The 22,907-nt window shown below is 39.9% G+C and overlaps 1 protein-coding gene across 4 annotated transcripts in view; it reads left to right on the plus strand.

Annotated features, from left to right (window-relative positions):
• The window catches only part of LOC121863965 (protein abrupt-like), a 166,274-nt gene that overhangs the window by 80,637 nt on the left and 62,730 nt on the right, over positions 1 to 22,907 (plus strand). For all 4 annotated transcript variants that reach the window (XM_042362824.1, XM_042362823.1, XM_042362826.1 and 1 more), the window contains exon 5: positions 5,872 to 6,041. In XM_042362824.1, coding sequence (XP_042218758.1) covers positions 5,872 to 6,041 — 170 coding nt within the window. The remainder of the gene's footprint in view (positions 1 to 5,871; positions 6,042 to 22,907) is intronic.

Below are 22,907 nucleotides of genomic sequence, written 5' to 3' on the forward strand. Positions count from 1 at the left end.
GGTAGATATATCAGGAATGACGTTAAACAGGAGGATAGATTGTGCTGCGCCCGTACCACGTAGTATATGAATAGGGAAAGAACGAGACCCCTCTATGATTGAAATTTTTCCCTCATAGGTGAATGAAGAGAAGAGATCCTGATGGGGCCTTTCCACATTGGTGGTTGCTATTGGTTTGGATTTGGGATCCAGGGAACTACTTTTAGCAGTTCGACACTTTGGGTGTTTACAAGACTGGATCGTATGGCCTGGGTTTTTACAGTAAGAACAATTAAACTTGGTTGCATCAGGGGGGGTAGGTGTGGGACCTTTCGACCTACCACTCACGCCCCCAAGGTTATCATCAGAGGAGGACCTAACATGCCGGAAAGTACCACGTTCCCTATGGCACAGTGACTCCACCAGCAAGGCGTACGCATCAACCAGCTCAGCCGCAGGTCCTAAATTAACCTCTCCACGCTCCTCCACATGCTTCAAGATGTGAAATGGTATCTTGCTCTTCCACTCCTCCAAGTTTAACAAACCCTGAGGCGGCCATTGTTAAGAAAACCTAGATAAATTAATTAATGGTCAAAAGAGAAGATAAGTGGATTACCCTAGAAAATATCACGGCAGTGGATAACCAGAAAGTCCTGGAAACTAACCAAGTTATACCTAGGGAAATTACACTTATGAATATTGTTCTTCTCAGAAGATCCTTAGATAAGGATAAGAGACTTGAAAGAGGAAGGGCGTATTACGGCATTTATATAAAGATCCGGATTAACAACCCTTAGATACTTGAAACAGGAATGGCGTATTACGACATTTATATAAGGATCCGGATTAACAACCCTGAGTAAACAGGAAGGGCGTATTACGGCATTAATATTAAGATCCGGATTAACAACCCTTAGATACTTGAAACAGGAAGGGCGTATTACGGCAATTATATAAGGATCCGGATTAACAACCCTGAGTAAACAGGAAGGGCGTATTACGGCATTAATATTAAGATCCGGATTAACAACCCTTAGATACTTGAAAGAGGAAGGGCGTATTACGGCATTTATATAAAGATCCGGATTAACAACCCTGAGTAAACAGGAAGGGCATATTACGGCATTAATATAAAGATCCGGATTAACAACCCTTGAGTTGCAGATTATTGACCCCGAATGAGATAATGAGAAGAACAATAATGGAGGCTTTACAATTATGGGGTCCTGGTAGAGCGGGGCGTCCCAAGATATCACTTCACCCTAAACTAGTGACTATGGAACAGCCTACTCTGGAGCGAGGGTACGGCATTAAACAGATCCGGATTCTTCCCTACACTCGATAAGACTTACTACACGACTGCCACGTGTAATAACAGGTAAGCCTTATGACACTTTGAACCTAATATCCTATGTCTGTCACTCTTACTGTACGATAATACCAATATATGCACACACATATGAAGGAAACTTTAAACCACCGTAAAGCAATTGTGAACAGAAGTGACTGGGAGGAATAATTAACAATGAGTAACAAGGGGGTTAAGAAATATGGCACTTAATGTTGGATCCTGTCACGGTCGCCATTTGTTACGAGTTGGGGATTTAGAATATACAGTATTACCCCGCCTAACGCGGTTTCACTTAACGCGTTTTATCATATACGCGGTGCCTCGCCAGAGCTGAACTTTCACTTAACACGGATTTTTTCCACATATACGCGGTGAGTGTCCGGCTCGAGACGCTATTTTTAGATTTGCCCCACCCGCCACCCTGCCTGACTGCCTGTTTTAGCTCATAAAATTCATACAAATTACCCGGTCAGAATATAATTTACATTGCTGGAATTCTTATAATTTGGTGATCATTTTGAATATAAACATCATATATTTTGCATTAAACATACAATTTTTAGATAAAAATTTTTCTCTAGGTAACTATGTTATCTTTTGTGCAAAATATATGACATTTATATTCAAAATATTCCTGGTCTTACAAGGAATCCAGCAATGTCAATTATATTATCCTAACTTTAGTTTGAGGTATTATTTATTAAAATTTAGTGGTTATCCCACACATCTCCTTGGGACGGTTGGTGGGGGGTGGGGGGGAGGGAGGGACCGACCGACCATCTGTTACCCAGTGAAGAATTATTTTTTTTTTTATTAACTGAAGATATTTGTTTTAGCTCATAAAATTCATACAAATTACCCGGTCAGAATATAATTTACATTGCTGGAATTCTTATAATTTGGTGATCATTTTGAATATAAACATCATATATTTTGCATTAAACATACAATTTTTAGATAAAAATTTTCTCTAGGTAACTATGTTATCTTTTGTGCAAAATATATGACATTTATATTCAAAATATTCCTGGTCTTACAAGGAATCCAGCAATGTCAATTATATTATCCTAACTTTAATCTGAGGTATTATTTAATACTAAATGTTAAAAACTCTGGAAGGGAGGATTGGTGGGGGGTGGGGGGGAGGGTTGGGACTGACCGCGCGGTTGGAAGAGGGGGGGAGGCAAGGTGGGGTACTTTGATTGACAGATAGTGTCGTGAAGATTATTTTTTTTTTATTAACTGAAGATATTTGTTTTAGCTCATAAAATTCATACAAATTACCCGGTCAGAATATAATTTACATTGCTGGAATTCTTATAATTTGGTGATCATTTTGAATATAAACATCATATATTTTGCATTAAACATACAATTTTTAGATAAAATTTTTTCTCTAGGTAACTATGTTATCTTTTGTGCAAAATATATGACATTTATATTCAAAATATTCCTGGTCTTACAAGGAATCCAGCAATGTCAATTGTATTATCCTAACTTTAGTTTGAGGTATTATTTATTAAAATTTAGTGGTTTTCCCCCAAAAATTTCTCTGAGAGGGAAGAGCCGGCAGTGTAGTGTGAGAGAGTTGAGTCCATTATTTGAATGGACATTAACTTGGCGACTGTATTTCTCTATTTCTCTTAAGTATTAATTGTGTGCATGTACCATCATAAAATTAAGATGTTATTTTTACTACAACATAGGTATGTGCCTTCAAAAAGTGGAGTTTGGGGGTCGGGCCGGTTTCTATTGGAATTAATCCCATATGTTCTGTTGTTCACTTAACGCGGATTTCACTTAACGCGGGACCCTCTGGGTTCAATTGACCGCGTTAAGTGGGGTACAACTGTAGTTAAAAGTCTACCCAGATCCCAACAGGCAACAAAAAAAAAAAACAAAGACAATCGGACTATAAAAGGGTAGACAAAGGATGAGAGTTTTTGTTGTGTATAATAAAGTACCATAAATTCCTTAACAAAATAATCAGCTTTCTATAATTTACCCTTAACCATACTTAACCTAAACATTAACAGTATATACATATTTATACAACATACAATAATTTGAAGCAAGGTGGAGGGGGGGAGGCAATATAAGATTACAAATACTTAAGTGCGGAGCTGAGATGGCTGACGAGTAAGGCTGAGTATTGTAGAAGACGGTAGGTAGTCACTGTGCAGTAGGTTTCCAGGATAGGTGATCCTGTGGTCACTTCCCAGAGTGAACTGAACTCTCATCGAACTGGAGCTGATGAAGAAGACTTGTAGGAGGTGACGCAACAACCAGGATATGGAGAAGGGAGACCCCGGAGTAGTAACTAAGACTAGTCATACTCGTATTTCGTCCCTAGATGGCGTTGCTCGTGGTGCTGGGTAGGTAGATCAGGACAATTGGTGGCGTGGTTCGTAACACTATTGATACAGGAGACAATTGGTATAATATGATCAAATTGCAGTATTGTACACAAATATACTTATTAAAGTTATTTAGAGTTTCTTATCAGATTCTAATACTTCACGATCACTCACGTTTTAGGGTCTAGTGGTCTGAACCAACGTGTTGTCTGTCCTGTAGAAATCAGTAGACTACCCTCGAGGGCAATCTCAGCCCGGAGGCGAGGGCCATATGTTTTCGTATTGAAACACCTCAGCAGATTGGTCAGCAAATTCGTTGTCAACACTATATCTCTTATCTCACCCCCTCTCTCTCTCTCTCTTGCCTAGTTTATCTTATTATGGTTATCCCTCTCTTTCTCTCTCTTCTAGCTTATCTTACTGTGGCGGTAACATTATTATTATTTATTCCTCACCTTTACTGGCATATTATATATTATTTTATGGACAAAGAAGAAGCTCTTCCACATGCAAACCATTCTCTGGGTCATGTGACACATTAAACTGCTTAGCTTGGCAATCACTGAGGAAGGGCAGAACATCCCACACATCCCACATGGGTCGCACATGTTATGCCCTCCCTTAAGGTATTATGCTAAAGTTAAACAGTATTTTATTAATTTTTTTCCTGTGTTGGGTAGTAAATTAGAGTGCAGTACTGTAGTTTCGTATGTTTTTCTTGTTTGTGAACCAATTCTGCATTTTTTTGGGTATGATATTGGGGGATTTTTTTCACTGGGGAACTGAACCCAATATTTCCTACATGTTTATTTATTAGAGATACGAAAATTCACTTAACGATTTTTTTTAAACCTTGCCCATTTGTATCTCGAGGGATACCTGTACAAGGAAATCCATAATGTTACAAAGCAATAGGCTAAATATAGCTCTGGCTGACACACCATTACAAGTGCCCTCCCCCCCCTCCTCCCCAAATTCCCAGGGTTAGGTTCTCAAAATGGCCGTGAATCGCCAAATCCGTGAATCGCCAAAATTGTGACCAAGTCCCAGGTTGCTCATCTGACTTTCTGCCTTATTTGCACACAATTGCAGGGTCTCAATTGTTTCTCTTACTTTGACAACACAACATACATACAGGTGTATATTGTTTCTCACTACAGGGGTATTTAAATTTTTTTTGTATGGTTCATTATTATTATTATTATAGTGCTGTTATTATAATTATTTAATTTTATTATAAATTTTATTTACTATGAATTATTATTATTATTATTATGATTATTATTATTATTATTATTATTATTATTATTATTATTATTATTATTATTATTATTATTATTATTATTATTATTATTATTATTATTGTAATTATACGTAACTACATTTTCGCCCCCCAGGCCCCGATGTGGGTCAGTGACCTGTACCCGGGTGGGCTGATCCCCGTAAAAAAGAAAAGAAAAAAGTCTGTGCTTTATTAATAAATTAATAAAGCACAGACTTGAGGGTAGACAGTCAAATTTTTAATAAATTTGTTTCTGATTATTTGTGAGATGATTTTCCAATTCTTATTTATTTGTATATACTGTATGTGTTTTGTGTGTGTGTCTACACACACACACACACACACACACACACACACACATATTTACAATACAGGTAATGGAAATTTCTGTCTCTAGAACAAATGGCTCCCTGTCTCAGCCCTGAAAATGCCAGCAACTTTAAAACCACCCACAGACATTCTTGGGTATATCCAGGGTGTCATCCGCGAATAATAGAGGACCGCAAAATAAAAATCCGCCAACTTGGGGGGCCCCCTGTATTATATATATTGACTTTTTAGGTAATAGATATTTGTACTGGCATGGTCCTGGTCCCAAGGTCGTTGGATATGAGAAGTGAACCTGTATTCATTAGCTGTTGATTAGTAAAGTGGATATCAGGATCAATCATTCATATCTTACCTAAATATTATCTTTGTTGGCATAATACTATATTAAAGCTAATAGATGGTAGGATTCACAATTTTGAGAATTTTTTAGCGCTTTACGTTACTTTTCTGTTCACAAGAACTATATATATATATATATTTTCATTATATGTTTTCAAAGTACTGTAGATGCATAAATTAAATAGTACAGGCAGTTATTGCCTTATTATTATGATCACCTTTTTTAATTCAAGAGAAGCACAAAAGAACGATGTGGTGGTGGAGGTGGTGGGATGAGCCTCATGCGCAAATTTGCTGGTAGCAGTAAAAAGAAAAGTAAATCTCCACCTCCATCATACTCAATGGACAATCCCGTGTTTGAAGATTCTACAGTGTCAACTAGTGTGCAACTTTTTCATACCAGGTGAGTGTAATTAATGTCATCCTACTCCTGCCTGAGATCGGTAGGGTTGTTAGTGTCTGACCCCCTCCCTTTTTCGTATTTCTTCTGTCTGTAACACTTTCCATAATACACAAAAAAACAAAAAACAACGCTATCGGTTTCTCGGTACAGTCTATGGTTAGAATTTTTTTGTGATATCAGTACACACACTCTTATAGTGTGCAACTCTCCTTTTGAAGGAATATTTTAAGTTTTTGGCAAAATTAATGTCTACTGGCTTTGTAATATTTTCAAGACATACCCATTAGCAGGAACATATAGAAATGAAAATGCCATTCCCCATTTCTGTAGTTGTATTAATTACTTGGCAAAGTACAAGACATATCAAGCACAATAAGTCTGGTGTGCTGTGTTGGGAGTAGCTGCACTACTAGTAGGGGTAGTGATGCTCCTTTTGAAGAAAAGTAGCAAAAGCTGTAGCAGAGCTACATTTTAGAAGAATTCCAACCACAACTTGATATTTTTATAGTGCTTTTTTTGTGGCAATGCATTCTCCAGAAAACATCACAAGAGCTTGCCAAAACTTGTGTCCTCTCTCACTGCAGTCTATGAGCATGTGGCTGCTTGTATGTGTTTTTTTTATTTCCTATTCCCGTGTCAGCAGCTGAATTGCCACGTCTTGGCTTTTTTCACTTAAAAATAGGTACAGGTTTTATCTCTCTGGTCTGGCAATCTGTTGTCCAGCAACTCCCATGGTCAGACATGTTTTGAATCTGGCACCATTACATTATTTTGCAGGGTGGTAGAATAAGCAGCCCAAGCCACCAAGTTTCCTTATATCTCCAGCCGAGTGTTTTGGTTATACAAACTTGTCTTTGCCTATATTTTAGCCCTACAATATGTCTTACAAGAGACCAGGAGGTGTGGGAGGTAGCACCACGAGCACTGCCACTAATTTACCTCTTAGGGGCCATGATTTGGTAAAATTCACCAGTAGAGAATGCCTGGAAGATGTGCAAAAGAGAGAAGGATGCCAGAGATATGTTAAGGTTATTTTTAAAATCGTAATTTTGGGTAGATATACGAAGTTTTTATTTTAACTCTTGATACATGCACACACAATCTTTCATATTGAATGTGCCAAAAAAAATCATAAAGTCAAAAATATAAATGAAATAAAAATTTCTTCATACAGTACCAGCCGTGACCTATGTTATGGTTGTTTTTCAACTCGTAATTTTTGGTAGGTATGCACAGTAGCTAAAACAGCTATCTGTGCAGGTGGGGGTAGATATGCTCTAAAATTTTACGTGTGACTAGTGACAGCCCTCATATACCAAAATTTATCGCCCATGGTCTCATATTGTTTCCCACAAAGTATGCACAGAAAGCTGTTTCAGCTACTGTTTTTATTTATTTATTTAGTTATTTATTTATTTATATATATTTATTTATTTATTTATTTATTTATTTTTTTTTTTTTTTTTTTTACATGCACACACTAGTGAATTTGAATTTTGCCGCAGACAGCAGTTAGTTTATTGTGCACCCCATACTCATTTTGTGAGCGGTAGCACAAAAAGGATTACAGACTATAGGCCACAAAGGGTGTTTATTGGACCCCAATGATTCTGATATTATGGCAATGTATGTTACTGAGTATTTCCAGTATACAGTGCATTGTTTAAGTCAGTACATAGAATTATGATTAAGTACTAGATGCGAAGGGTGGATACAGCCTTAGTATATCAGCTATCTTGTCATCAGAGATAAAGTGCTGTGCCATTGCATACACGGTGTGCTTGGATCTATCCCTATAAGGTTCTATTTTTTCACACTCTGAGATGTAGTGTTGCAGTGTGGGACCATATATCTGACTGCACACTTTACATTTATTTTTGTTCACATCTGCCTGAGGGGAATACTGCCAGAGATACTTACCGTATTTGTCTGCATATAAGACGCTCCACCGCATAAAGTGCACCCCTATTTTACAAAGATATTTTATTTATTTATTTTTTTTGCAAGTTTCGTCATACAATTATTGAAAGTGATTTTAAAGTGGTTTTGTAGGGGAAAACATATGATTTTATGCATGTAAATACAGTATATACTGGAATCAAGTAGTTAATCATATTACCATTAAAATAAAGCAATAATAATGGGATGCGTTCCCAAGTGTGACCTTTTCATATCTTTTGTGTGACTTTTTACCTTCTTTTTCCCCAAAAATACAATTAATGAAAATTGCAAACTATATTCTTTAAATAATGTTTCTGAATGCACCTTATACGATATACAGTCAACCCTCACTTTACGCGGTCCCACATTCCACGTTTCCACGTTTACGCGGTGCCCTGCCGGAACCCAGGATGCTCACATTCCGTGGTACGTGTACCCCTTTACGCGGAGAGTGTCCAGCTCGACGCTATTTTTAGATTCGCCCCACCCGCCTGCTCCCGCCTCCTCCCTCCTCTGCCTCCGCCTGGCCAAGCCGCGCGGTAAGATTGCGCAGTGCATGTCTCTGTTGCGTTATCACTGACATCATGTGACGTATCGGACTGTGATTGGCCATGCATCCCTACCTCCCTCCGCTGCTAGCTGTAATTGGTTTAAAGTAATATGACGTGTCCACCCGGGGGAGGGAGGGAGGGAGGAAAGACGACGCTTGACCTAGCCACGGCAGTTTCATCCCTCCAGGCCACACCGTGTAATTGTGCATCCATTGTTCTTTAAAATGGCTTCCGCCGGACCACCATCCCCAGAGAGAAACCTTTCCTTGCCTGAACCCAGCCGCCCTATGCGCAAGAAGACACGACGTTCCTTAAGCTACGAGGTGAAGTACAAGATCATCCAAGAGTTAGAGAAAGGAACAAGACAGGTTGATTTGGCGCGCCAGCATAGTGTGAACGAATATACGATCCGGACGATAAAGAAGGATGCAGCCAAGATAAATGAGCACATGAAGATCACAAAGTCTACAGGTGCTTCTATGATCAAGTATTTCCACAACCAGGTGCTTCTCAAGACAGAAAAATTACTTGTGAGCTACTTGGTGCGTCAGGCGCGACGGAACATGGCGGTCGACATGCGCTCTGTTAAGGAGTACGCACGTGAACTGCATGCTGCAGTGTCACGAAAGATGGGAACTACAGAGCCCAAACCCTTTAATGCTTCCTCTGGGTGGTTACAGAGGTTTAAGATCCAGAACAAGATCACCAATATAAACATTGGTGGTGAAGAAGCCAGTGCTGACCGTGTTGCGGCTAGGGAATTTCCTCCGTTTTTACGTGAGATTATGGAGGAAGGACAGTACACCGACGACCAGGTGTTTAACATGGACGAATCTGGTCTTTTCTGGAAAAAGCTACCTTCCAAGACCTTCGTTGTGAAGAATGCCAGCAAGATTCGGGGCCGGAAGAAGCAGAAGGAGCGCATCACCGTCCTGTTTACCACCAATGCCTCCGGTACCTGTAAGCTCAAGTTATCGGTGATCCACACAGCCCGCAAGCCGCACGCCTACAAGAACATGGACATGACCAAGCTAAATGTCCACTGGCTGACCGCACGTAAGGCGTGGATGTTCTCTACACTGTCCCTCTCCTGGTTTGATGACTGTTTCGTTCCCGATGTAAAGAAATTCTGTGAGCAACAGAATGTGCCATTCAAGATTTTTTTGCTGCTGGACAACGCACCAGGACACTCGCCCCTACTGTTTGATCGTCACCCCAACGTAAAAGTGGTCTTCCTTCCTCCCAACACTACATCTATATTACAGCCCATGGACCAAGAGTTAATCTGCAATGTAAAAGCTGCATTCTCAACAAAAAAATTCTAGCTCCTGAACGACTACACCAACACCAGGGAAGAGTTGCGTAACCTGAGTGACACCACCACCGATAGCAAGAGCGAAGAAGACGAGGATCAACAGTTGGCAGAGCAAAAAATACTTTTCAAACAATTCTGGAGAATATTTAACATCAAGAAAGCTGTGGACTTCTTGGTGGAGGCATGGGATCAGCTATCTGTAGCAACTGTTCGTCACGCATGGAGACATGTGTTGCAAGGCATTCCGGGCGTAAGGCAGAGTCAATCTGTGACTGGTGAGGTTCAGACTGTTACAGTAGCAGTGGACCTTGCCAGAGAAGCTGCGCAGAGTGTTACAGCTGCAGGCTTCTCCGAGACCACCAATGACGACATCCTGGAGGTGATAAGGGATCCTAATGTGACTAACGACGAGATGGTAGATGATGATGACGTCAGTGAAGAGGCAGGTGGTGCGTCATCCCAAGAAGAACACCGCTTATCCCACAGTAATGTTAGGGGTGCCATTGAGTGTGTCGAGAAAATCAAGCTCCTCCTTTCCGACGACCATGACGCAAACAGGTATGAAATCGTCACTACCCAGCTGTTGCAGACTATGGAGCCCTACTTCAAGGTTTATCACGATAACATAAACACCAGCCATCAGCAAAGCATAACCGAGTTCTTCGCCCGCAACCCACCACAGCCAGCCCAAGCCAGTGATAGTGACAGAGGTAGAGACAGTGAAGATGACTTTGAGGGATTTGTCAGGGAGGCCCTGACAAGTGTGGATGACAGTGATGGTGACTCACCTGAGAGCCAGTAGCCTGCCCTCTGCCTCGGAACCAGCCTCCATCCCCGTACGCCGACCCATCTCTTCTACTAACGTAAGTGTTCAACCTAACTTTTAGTTTTCGTAACCTAACCTTTATTTTTCCTAACTTAACCTTTATTTTTCCTAACCTAACTTCTTCTATATTACTTGTGTGTGCATACCATCATAAAGTTAAGATAAAATTTTTACTGCAACATAGTTGTGTGTCGTCAAAAAGTGGAGTTTGGGGGTCGGCCCGGTTTCTATTTCAATTAATCCCATATGTTATATTGTTCACTTTACGCGTTTCTCACTTTCCGCGGTACCCTGTGGGTTATATTAACCGCGTAAAGTGAGGGTTGACTGTAAATGAATAATAATATGGTCTCACAAGAGGAGATGGGACGCCATTGTTTTCGTTTGTGTTATAGCAGGAGTCCGGGACCATAGTTCTATTCGAGAAAATTAAGAAAATAAGAACCTGGTTATAGCTGTAATAAAATTAATGTAAAAAATTAATATATATGTTTTAAGTAACATTATTTAATGTTAATAAATGGAACAATAGAAGTAGCTAACCACTAATGGTAAAGAAAAAAAAAGATGGATTGGGAACGCCAACATAAACGTGCGCATTTAAGGATACCTCGTCATTTATCTTTTTAAAAAATGTACAAAAGATTCATTAATGTTTATTACTGAATATGAATTTGATTGAATTAATCTTTATATATGCAAAATGAACAATACAATTCATTAATAATACAAAGAATATTAAAACACACAAAAAACAGCATTGTTGTCTGTTTACACCCATAATGTCAGTTATCCACCTGAAACTGAAGAAAATAAGACCCTGGTTGTTTTTGTATTTAAATTAATGTAAAAAATATGTATGTTTTAATTAATGTTATTTAATGTACAATAGAAGTAACCACTGATATTAATGAAAAGTGACACTGACAGTGGAACGCCAATGTTTATGTGCGCACTCAAGGAAACATACTCATTTATCTTAAGAATATGTACAAAAGATTCATTATTGTTTATTACTGAATATGTATTTGATTGAATTAATGTTTATGTATGTGAAATTAACATTGCAATTCATCAATACAGGTACTCCTTGACTTACAACCACCCGGACATACGACCTCCGCAGTCATACAAATTTTTTTTTTAAATTACGTATTTTCGAGTCCCGATGTTAGTGATCGCGCTGTGTACTGACAAAATTTTCGTTTGTAATTCCCTTTAAAATGGCTGGCAAGCTTAAAAGTGAGAGTTTTGTGGTGCTGAGAAGAAAACGAGACACCCATTTTAGATTTTCTATGTATTATTTTCGCATTTTCGACTTACAACCAATTTGACTTATGACCTGGTCGTCGGTCCCTAACCCCGTCATAAGTCGGGGTCTGACTGTAATAAGTAGAATATTAAAACACGCTCGAGGAGACAAGACGACATTGTTTTCGTGAGTGACGATGGTTCTACATAAGAAACTGAAGGAAATTAGACCCTGGTTGTAGCTGTAGTGAGCTTAATTTAAAAAATTGAATACCTGGATGTATGTTTTAAGTAATGTTTTTTAATGTTAATAAATGGAACACTAGAAGTCGCTAACCACTAATGGTAAAGAAATAAAGCGTGATGATTGGGAACGCCAACGCATGAACAGTTAGTGCATACATGTGAAAACATATCGTCATTTCTCTACATATGAATATGAAAGCAACACTTATTTACTGTTCATATATGTTTTAAACAATATTTACGAATGTAAAACAAAAATTCTACTCGCCAATGGTGGTAAAATCTAAAACATAAGGACAGCCAATGAATATTGTGCGAGTTTTTACTCAGATGCCGAAGTCATCTGGATCAACTCTGGCTGAAGCTGTAGGTTCAACTCTGGCTGAAGCTGTAGCTTTCCATAAAGCTGTTGCTGAAACTGTTACTGAACCTGAAGTTGATGTTGAAGCTGCTTTTGATGCTGAATTTGATGGTGTACCTGAAGTTGATGGTTTAGGCCTTCAAATAATAAAGCTGTCAAAAGAACCTTGCACAGCTGCTTTCTTTTCTCATTATACATCTTATGTAGAGGTCATTTGCTTTTATTTAAATTTTAATACTTTGTTCTGTTAATGGATCCACTTCAGAAAATGTGTTCATTGCTTGCTCCACATAATATCCACAGACCTCTCACCTTTTTCATGTTATTTTAACACATCTAGTTTCTCGGCTAAGCTTATACACTTTCTATTAGCTTTTTAAACAACACTACCATCACTTGCTCTCTTGCTCCTGCTGAATAGGGATGCACAAATGCTGTAAGAAACCTGAGAAAGTTTTTCTGCTGTTCCTGTTCCAGATGCGTGAAAACAAAAGGCCTGCCAAGCTCCGACTGTTGTTTACTACTCATTAGCAAGGCAGTTTCTTTGCGCAAGACGCTCTTCATTTTTTTTGCAGTATTTTTTTTTTTTAGTAATAATACATATCAGGATTTAATAATTATTTACATGAAAATTAATTTTTTTTATTTTTATTATATTTTGGTCGTAAATACGAATGAAATAAGGATGTAAATTGAATTGGGTCCTAAATTAACTAGGGTCTTAAATATGAAAAGTTGATGGTCGAACCGTTGTTATCGGAGGCTTTACATTATACTAGCCCAACTCTACCTCTGATCAGAGCAGCTGTGTAGCTTGTTTATATTTTGGTTAAGAGAATTACTGACAGGATGAGAAAATCGTGTTTTTGGCTGTGATGTTTTGTGTTGCCGCGATCGGCCACCAGGGTGTAGCACCATCGCTATTGTTTTGGTGTCATCGACTCATTGCAAATGGCTGACTGGCGGCTGAACTTTCTGTTAACATTTCTTGAATCTTTCTATGGTCATTTTTCATTTAGATAATATACAAATGTTCATTAAAGGTAACACAGTCCTTAAATAATGAAAGACATGTATCTGGTGTGGGTTACATATGTTGGGGAAGGAGGTACAGTGAGATGCTGTGAGCTTCCCTCTGCCGTTAAGCCAATGTAAGCCATTATTTACGTCTTCTGCAAATTTGCCGTAAGTTTGTGATTGTAATAATTTGGCTTGTTTTTCAGTATTTTATTATGAGTAATATTATCAATAAAAATTTTTGTGCTTAGTGGACTACTGCTCATCCCAGACTACCTAGTGTAGTATCTTACATGATTTAATGGGAGAATGAGAAGCCACATGCCAACTCTTACTCAGGTCGTTTATTGTTGTTGTTGTCGTGTATCACGTGCCTAACACATTCGTGATTACACAGGCCTAAACACATTCTAACTTTGGTAAGAAGTAACATAATATATAATGTATACATAATCAATAAAGGCAGCATATAAACATACACATATATAACACCTACCTGTAGCTAGGCACCTCCTCCTACGGTGTTCGGCCTCCCATCCGTAATACGGGCGCATTAGACGCAGGGTAATTTGGGATACTTTACATTTAAAAAGAAAAAAGTCTTATACACCGTCAAATACAGTATATTCTAACCTTAGTCTAACGGTTACAACATTTTTCTCCATATACTGTACATGTTTTACTTGATACATCTCATCATGGTAAACAATGGATTGACTAGTGCCTGTTTTCACTTGTCTACTGGCTTCAAGTTCATCAGCAAGCTCTTTTCTGATTACAGTTTTTATGGTTCTGTTTGACAGTCCTAGATTGTATTCAACATTGTCATTGTTGGACATGAGTTTAGCTGAAGCATCAACTTTATCATGTTCACTAATGCCTATGTGAGAGGGGATCCACAGCAGCTTGATCCTGATACCCGTCAACAAGACACATTATGCTTATGTCTGGCTTCAGAGACAAGCAGGTGACAATCTGAGATTAGGGTATCAAGAGCAAGTAGTGAGGATAAGGAGTCAGTGATGATGAGACTGTCAGTGGCAATGTCTTCAACAAGTTTCAGAGCTGTGAGTATGGCAAATAGTTCAGTTTGTAGAGTGGATGCCCAGTTACTAATTCTATCTCCTTTCTCTATTACATTACTGTTAGGCTGAGTCACAATGACAGCACTTCCAGCCCTCCCACAGACAGTGTTAAGAGAGCCGTCAGTGTAGATGGTCTGCGTGATGTTAATTTCAGTCTGCAGGTTATTTATGTGATAAAGAGATCTCATTTTGGTAGTGGGTACATGGGTGTTTTGATATCAAAGGGAACTGTCCGCCAGGGTGGCAGGAAGCGTTCCTGTGTTTCAGCTTTGTACAAATGGTCTAGTCCAGACACCCTCATATTTGTGTAGCTATTGTTTGGATCCATTTACATTCACCAGTCTTATAACTCATATATTCTTCCTGTTTCTGAGAAGCAATGTTATCTTGATCACCACGCAGTAGCCTCAGGGCTATCATGAGGTTGACTTCAATTATTCTATCTATGACACTGGGTACACCTGGTTCTTTCTCCATATTAATTACTTTAGTCCTCATGGGACATCCAAAAATAATTCTAAGGGCTTTAGTTTGCATTTTTTCAAGCAAGTCTGTGCTTTTCCCATCACGAAGGACCAGAGCTTGTGAGTGGTAATCTATCAGAGATCTTATACAGCCTAGGCACATTGTTTTGACAGTTTTAATATTAGCATCATAATGTGGGTTGTACCCCGCTACATATTTAGAGGTTTTAATCTATCAGTACATTGGCGGGTTAGCTGTTGTATGGCAGGTGAGGTACAGGGGATTGGGACATCAAGATATTTAAAAGAAGAAACAAAGTCAATAGTGTTGTTACCTATCTTAACCCTCTCAGCCTCGCATGACGCCATTGTGGTGTCGAACATATAAGGCGAAAAAACTTACGCTCAGCTTCACAATGCCAACGTGGCGTTCAATGGGCTGTATTTTCAAATAACCAAAAAACTATTCAGTGAAATTGACTGAACTTTGGAAGCCATTTGACAGACGTTGATTTCTTTGTGTGGGCCTTATCACCTTCCTCGAGGAGGTCTTGGTTATCGTGTTTGAGGCAGCGCAGCATGAAGCCAGTGTCTCTCTGGCCATTAAAGTGAGAGGAGGTTGCGCTGCTCAACACATTAAATTATTCCATGAATTTTTGTGTTATATTATTTTTCCTTATACCATGATATTCGACATGCTTTATTTTTTATTTTAATATACCTGTATACTGCATATCAATGAACACCATACAAGCAAAATGTGAATGGAAATCAAAATGTTACTAAACATTTCCTACTTTTTTGACATATATACAGTCAACCCTCACTTTACGCGGTCCCACATTCCGCGTTTCCACGTTTACGCGGTGCCCTGCCGGAACCCAGGATGCTCACATTCCGCGGTGCGTGTACCCCTTTACGCGGAGAGCGGCTGGCGAGCCGCGCCATTTTTGGATCCAAACCTCTCGCCACCCGCCATGTTGTGTAAGCGGCGCGAGCAGGGTGCGCACAAGGTCGCCCAGTCATCAAAACATTACCAGTTCTTCACCCGCCACCCACCACAGCCAGCCCAAGTCAGTGATAGTGATAATTATGGTGAGGATATGGACTTATATGGACTTTGGGGGGTTTGACAAAGAGGCCCTGCAAGCCTCTGTGGTGGATAGTGATACAATTGATACAAGTGATACAGGTGAGGGCCAATAATCTGCCCTCTGCCTCGGAACCAACCGCCCATCCCCGTGTGCCCAGCCATCTTTTCTACTAATGTAAGTGTTAAAAAATCTAATATTATTGATATTTCTCTTAATTATTAATTGTGTGTGCATACCATTATAAAGTTAAGATAAAATTTTTACTACAACATAGTTGTGTGTCTCAACAAGTGGAGTTTGGGGGTCGGCCTGGTCTCTATTTCAATTAATCCCATATGTTATGTTATTCACTTTACGCGTTTCTCACTTTCCGCGGTACCCTGTGGGTTACATTAACCGCGTAAAGTGAGGGTTGACTGTACTAGAAAAAAGTGGCTTAAATTTCAAGATTTTTCATTGTTTTTATGGTTTCATACAATTTTATGCTAGAAGTGATCCCATTACAATTAATAAAACCTTTCTATGGCAGTGAAATGAGCCCTAAAAAATATTTTTTTTTTTCAACGATTTTTTGGCAAAAACCTCCGAGGCTGAGCGTAAGTTTTCATGCAAGCATGTGTCTCAGGCTCGGATGTTGAGCGGGTTAAGCTTTGATGGTCCATGTTTGCGGTTACCAGCTTGTTTGTTGAATTCTTTAGTTTTCTCAGTGGAGATGATGAGACCAAGGTTCTCACAGGCTGACTGTACATGATTCAGAGTGGTTTGCATTTCACGATCAGTTTAATATGTATAAGAATGTCATCTGCAGAGTTAACAGTAATATTGCTGGGGCCGTCTGATATTGAATTTAATATTGCATTCATAAGAACATTGAACAAAGTGGGACTAAGTACTCCACCTTGGGGGTACCAAGTTGCATATCTTTAACTTCACTTTTGTAACCCTGAAACAGTGCAGCAGCCCTTCTGTTAGTGAGGTAACCACTTATCCACTGCAGCAGCCGATCTCCAATATCCATTTTGGCTAGTTCGTACAATATAAGTTGCCTATTCGCAATGTCAAATGCAGCTTTTAGGTCAAGAAATGTGGTGTATCTGTGCCTTTCATCCCCATGCACAGTTAGGAATGTGGTGATGCAATTATGTACATCTTTTCCATGGATGAAGCCTTTTATGTTAGGGGACATGTGTTCTCTGATTCTATACAGTTGATCCTCATTAATTCGGACTAATAGGGGGGAAGGGTGTCCGTTTTAGCCGATTGTCCGAATTAACCGATTTAGGGGTTAATATTGCATAATATTGCATTATATTTAAAAGAAAATGCAGTGAGTTTGTCCTTAGCCTTGCATATGTCCGAAACTGTTTGCTTTTTAACACCATACTCATCACAAACTCTAGCCACCGAAGCACCAGCCTCTAACTTCCAGTTTCTGGTTCACAAAAAGGGTCACATACTTCCTCTTCGGCATATTAGAGGTACTCCCCCTTGAAGACATGATGTAAAATACAAGGCTGAAAGATGCCTAATCACTGAAATATCAACGAAAATTGCAGGGCAACACAACACTGATCCTCGAATATGGCGCTAAGTCAACAATGACTGGCGGTCTGGCGCGTGCCATCTATCGGACAATCCCAGAACCAGAAATTTGATACGGACAGTCCCTCGCTTAGTTCAGATTTCGTCCGAATTATCCGAAATCCGGATTAAAGGGGTCCGAATTAATGAGGGTCTCCTGTATAAGAGTCTACCAAAAACCATCCTCTCAAAGGTTTTGCAAAGGCAGCTAGTTAGTGATATGGAACGAAAGGCATCAGGCTGTAATGGCTTTGGTACTGGTACAACAATACTGCTGGTCCATGATGTGGGTGGTTGGCCTTCAGCATGACTCATATTGTACAATGCCAATAATGGATTGCCCGGCATATGCCTTAGCAGTCTAACGATATTGTAGATGGCTCCGTCCTCTCCAGGGGCAGTAGACCTACCTCTGGCGAGGGCGGCGTCAAGCTCCTACTCAGTATATGGAACATCACACTCATCGTGCTGTTTGCCCCAGCATAAAGTTAATGAGATTGCTTCTCTCTACAGACTTCGCATCAAAGAATCCTTGAGTCCTAGCGCACATTCGATTTTTGCAGTGGGCTTGGATGAGAGACGTGTCTACTGTTTGTACCTCTGTGTTTATGTTCCTCCACGCTTTGCTGAGGGGAGTGTGTTGGCTTAGGCTGTTGACATATTTTTCCCATGCATTTTGTCTAAGCTCATTCATGCGTTCCCGGAGTATAGCGAAGGAAGCTCGAAACATTTTGAGCGTTTGAGGTGTTCCGAGGTGTTTGTAGCCCTCACCAGTCTGCTTGGCTATAGACTTAAGTTCTTTCAGTCTCGGGTCATCATAACACTGCTGTGGTCTGTTCCTGTTATACTGACCACATTTTCTCCTCTTTTTGGTGGAGGCATTATTGGGGAAGAATGTGTAAGTCCTAGCTAAAAGATCATCATGGAGACTTTAATTATCAGGCTTGTAATCTTTGTACCAGTCATAGATGAAGTCTAACAACTGGTTTTCATGTTCTTGCTTAACTGTGAGTCTACGTCTGTTAAGTTTTTCACCAGTGAGGGTGGCATTAGCTCCATCTTTACTAGCTTGGATTGGTTTGTGATCAGACATAAGATCAGTGACAACATCAGAGCTATGAGTTGTGTATGATTGATTAAAGCCAACACACTTGTCTAGAGCCCTGCCATAGATGTGTGTTGGCTCACTATCACCAATGATTTGAAGATCCTCATGCGCTTAGTAATGAGATAAGTCTCCTACCATTGATGTTAGTGGTGGGGTCACCTAATTTCTTGTGTCTTGTATTCAGGTCACCAATTAGGACAGTGGGTTCAGTAAAAAAAGAAGTCTGGGAGATCTGTGTATTGAAGCTGATCTCAGGGAGCATAGGCATTTAGCACGTTGAGTGTGTAGTTGCCCAGGTGGATAGTGATCCCATAATATTGGAAGTTGGGCGTCTTTATGGATACAAGAAGTACATGCAGTAGTGACTTCTTAACGTACATCAAACATGTGTGAGTAGAACTAGGATCATAATACACATAATTGGGCAGACTGGGTGGGGGCTTACCATTAGGTGTGAGACACTCTTGCAGACACACAACTTTGTGCTGTATTATATTCTCCTAACTTTAGTCTCTGATATTATATAAGATAAAAACTATAAGCCTATAACCCTGGCTGGGCAGATGGGGGAGGGGGGGGGGTGAGGTGATAAGTTTGACAGTTGGTGCCGAAGGTCTGTATGTTTATTTATCAGTCCTTAAGAGTGACTAAGCTTTTCTCTTATAATTTGCCACCGAAATGACCTGGTAGAATATAATTTACATTGCTGGGATTCTTGTAAGATAGTGATTAATTTGAATATAAACAAGCTATAATTTGCACTAGACAAATTTTAGTACAGTACCCTAATTATTTAGTAAATGTACAGTACAAGTTTGCACTTAGGTCATTTATTTCTTTTACGTTTCTTTTAGTATGGTGTGTGCATGTAAATGAATAAAAATAAATTAAGAAATTTATATAAATCTACCCATAAATACAGCTGACTTTTTTTCATTATTAAATGTACTAATGTACTAAAGTTTCATCTCTTGTGCAAAATATACGACGTTTATATTCAAATTATTCACTGTCTTGCAAGGATTCCAGCAATGCAAATTATATTCTCCTAACTTTAGTCTGTGATATTATATAAGATAAAAACTTAAAGCCTACTGTATAACCACCAAACCCTCGCTCGGAGGGGAGGGAAGGAGGGACATGTTTGACGGTTAGCGCTGAAGGTCTAGTGAAGTATTTATTTGTTTATTTATGTTCTTTAGATTGAGTTTTTGTTTTTTGCTTATAAACTGTCATAGAAGTGACCGGGGAAAATATAATTTACATTGCTGGAATTCTTGTAAGATAGTTATTAATTTGAATATAAACATCATATATTTTGCATGAGATAAAAATTTTAGTACATAGTAAATTTTAATAATGTAAAATTTTTTCAACTGTATCTTTGGGTAGATTTACATAAATTTCTGGTTGTCCTTTTCTTCTCAGCACCACGAGAACTCTCACTTTTATGCTTGCCAGCTATTTTAAAGGGAATTACAAACGAAAATTTTGTCAGTACACAGCGCAATCACTAGTTTGTACTCACCCCTGAAGATGTGAATTACACGAAAGCGCTTGGGAACTTCATGTTTTCTTTTTCCTTGTGGTTATCAGCATAGATCTGGATCACGCGCACCTACAGTGATTCATTTGCATATATATATATATATACTGTGTGTGTATATATATATATATATATATATATATATATATATATATATATATATATATATATATATATATATATATATATATATATATATATATATATATATATATATATATATACACACACACACACACAATGAACCTTCACTTTACGCGGTTAATTGAACCCATGGCGGCCCCCGTAAAGTGAGAAACGTGTAAAGTGAGCAAACATAACATATGGGATTAATTGAAATAGAGACCGGGCCGACCCCCAAACTCCACTTTTTCCCGACACAATACGTACGTTTTACTAAAAATATCATCTTAACTTTATGGTGGTATTCACCCACACTTAATATAGAAGGGAACAATCAATAAGAGAATAATAAACTGATGGTTAGGTTAGAAAAGAACAAGGTTGGGGTTAACACTTATGTTAGTAGAAGAGATGGGTCGGCGTAGGGGAATGGAGGCTGGTTCCGAGGCAGAGGGCAGGCTACTGGCCCTCAGGTGAGTCTTCATCGGTGTCATCCACACTTACTAGTGCCTCCCTGACAAATCCCTCAAAGTCATCATCACTGTCTCCACCTCTGTCACTATCACTGGCTTGGGCTGGCTGTGGTGGGTTGCGGGCGAAGAACTCTGTTGTGCTTTGCTGACGGCTGGTGTTTATGTTGTCGTGATAAACCTTGATGTAGGGCTCCATAGTCTGCAACAGCTGGGTAGTGAAGATTTCATACCTGTTTGCGTCAGGGTCGTCGGAAAGGAGGAGCTTGATTTTCTCAATACACTCGATGGCACCCCTTACATTACTATGGGATAAGCGGCGTTCTTCTTGGGATGACGCACCACCTGCCTCTTCACTGACGTCATCATCATCTACCATCTCGTCGGTAGTCATATCAGGATCCCTTTTCACCTCCAGGATGTCGTCGTTGGTGGTCTCGGAGAAGCCTGCAGGTGTAACACTCTGCGCAGCTTCTCTGGCAAGGTCCACTGCTACTGCAACAGTCTGAACCTCACCAGTCACAGATTTACTCTGCCTAACACCCGGAATGCCTTGCAACACATGTCTCCATGCGTGACAAACAGTTGCTACAGACAGCTGATCCCATGCCTCCACCAAGAAGTCCACAGCTTTCTTGACGTTGAATGTTCTCCATAATTGTTTCAAAAGTACTTCTTGCTCTGCCAACTGTTGATCCTCGTCGTCTTTGCTCTTGCTATCGGTGTTGGTGTCACTCAGGTTACGCAACTCTTCCTTGGTGTTGGTGTAGTCGTTCAGGAGGTTGAATTTTTTTTGCAGAGAATGCAGCTTTTACATTTCAGATCAATTATTTGGTCCATGGGCTGTATTATAGACGTAGTGTTGGGAGGAAGGAAGACCACTTTTACGTTGGGGTGACGATCTAACAGTAGGGGCGAGTGTCCTGGTGCGTTGTCAAGCAGCAACAAAATCTTGAATGGCTTATTCTCTTGCTCACAGAATTTCTTCACATTGGGAACGAAACAGTCATCAAACCAGGAGAGGGACAGTGTAGAGAACATCCACGCCTTAGGTGCGGTCAGCCAGAGGACATTTAGCTTGGTCATGTCCATGCTCTTGTAGGCGTGCGGCTTGCGTGCTGTGTGGATCACCGATAACTTGAGCTTAAATGTACCGGAGGCATTGGTGGTAAACAGGACGGTGATGCGCTCCTTCTGCAACTTCCGGCCCCGACACTTGCTTGTCATTCTTCACAACGAAGGTCTTGGAAGGTAGCTTTTTCCAAAAAAGACCATATTCGTCCATGTTAAATACCTGGTCGTCGGTGTACTGTCCTTCCTCCATAATCTCGCGTAAAAACGGAGGAAATTCCTTAGCCCCAACACGGTCAGCACTAGCTTCTTCACCACCAATGTTGATATTGGTGATCTTGTTCCTCTTCTTAAACATCTGTAACCACCCAGAAGAAGCATTAAAGGGTTTGGGCTCTGTAATTCCCATCTTTCGTGACACTGCAGCATACAGTTCACGTGCGTACTCCTTAACTGAGAGCGTGTCCACCGCCATGTTCCGTCGCGCCTGACGCACCAAGTAGCTCACAAGTAATTTTTCCGTCTTGAGAAGCACCTGGTTGTGGAAATACTTGATCATAGAAGCACCTGTAGACTTTGTGATGTTCATGTGCTCCTTTATCTTGGCTGCATCCTTCTTAATTGTCCTGATAGTTGATTCGTTAACACCATGCTGGCGCGCGAGATCAACCTGCCTTGTTCCTTTCTCCAACTCTTGTATGATCTTATATTTTATTTCGTAGCTTAAGGAACGTCGTGTCTTCTTTGGCTTAGGGCGACTGGGTCCAGCTAATGCAAGGTTTCTTTGTGGTGGTGGTGGTGGTCCGGTGGAAGCCA

This window comes from Homarus americanus, unplaced genomic scaffold (assembly GCF_018991925.1).
Source record: "Homarus americanus isolate GMGI-L3 unplaced genomic scaffold, GMGI_Hamer_2.0 scaffold26352, whole genome shotgun sequence".
NCBI lineage: Eukaryota > Metazoa > Arthropoda > Malacostraca > Decapoda > Nephropidae > Homarus > Homarus americanus.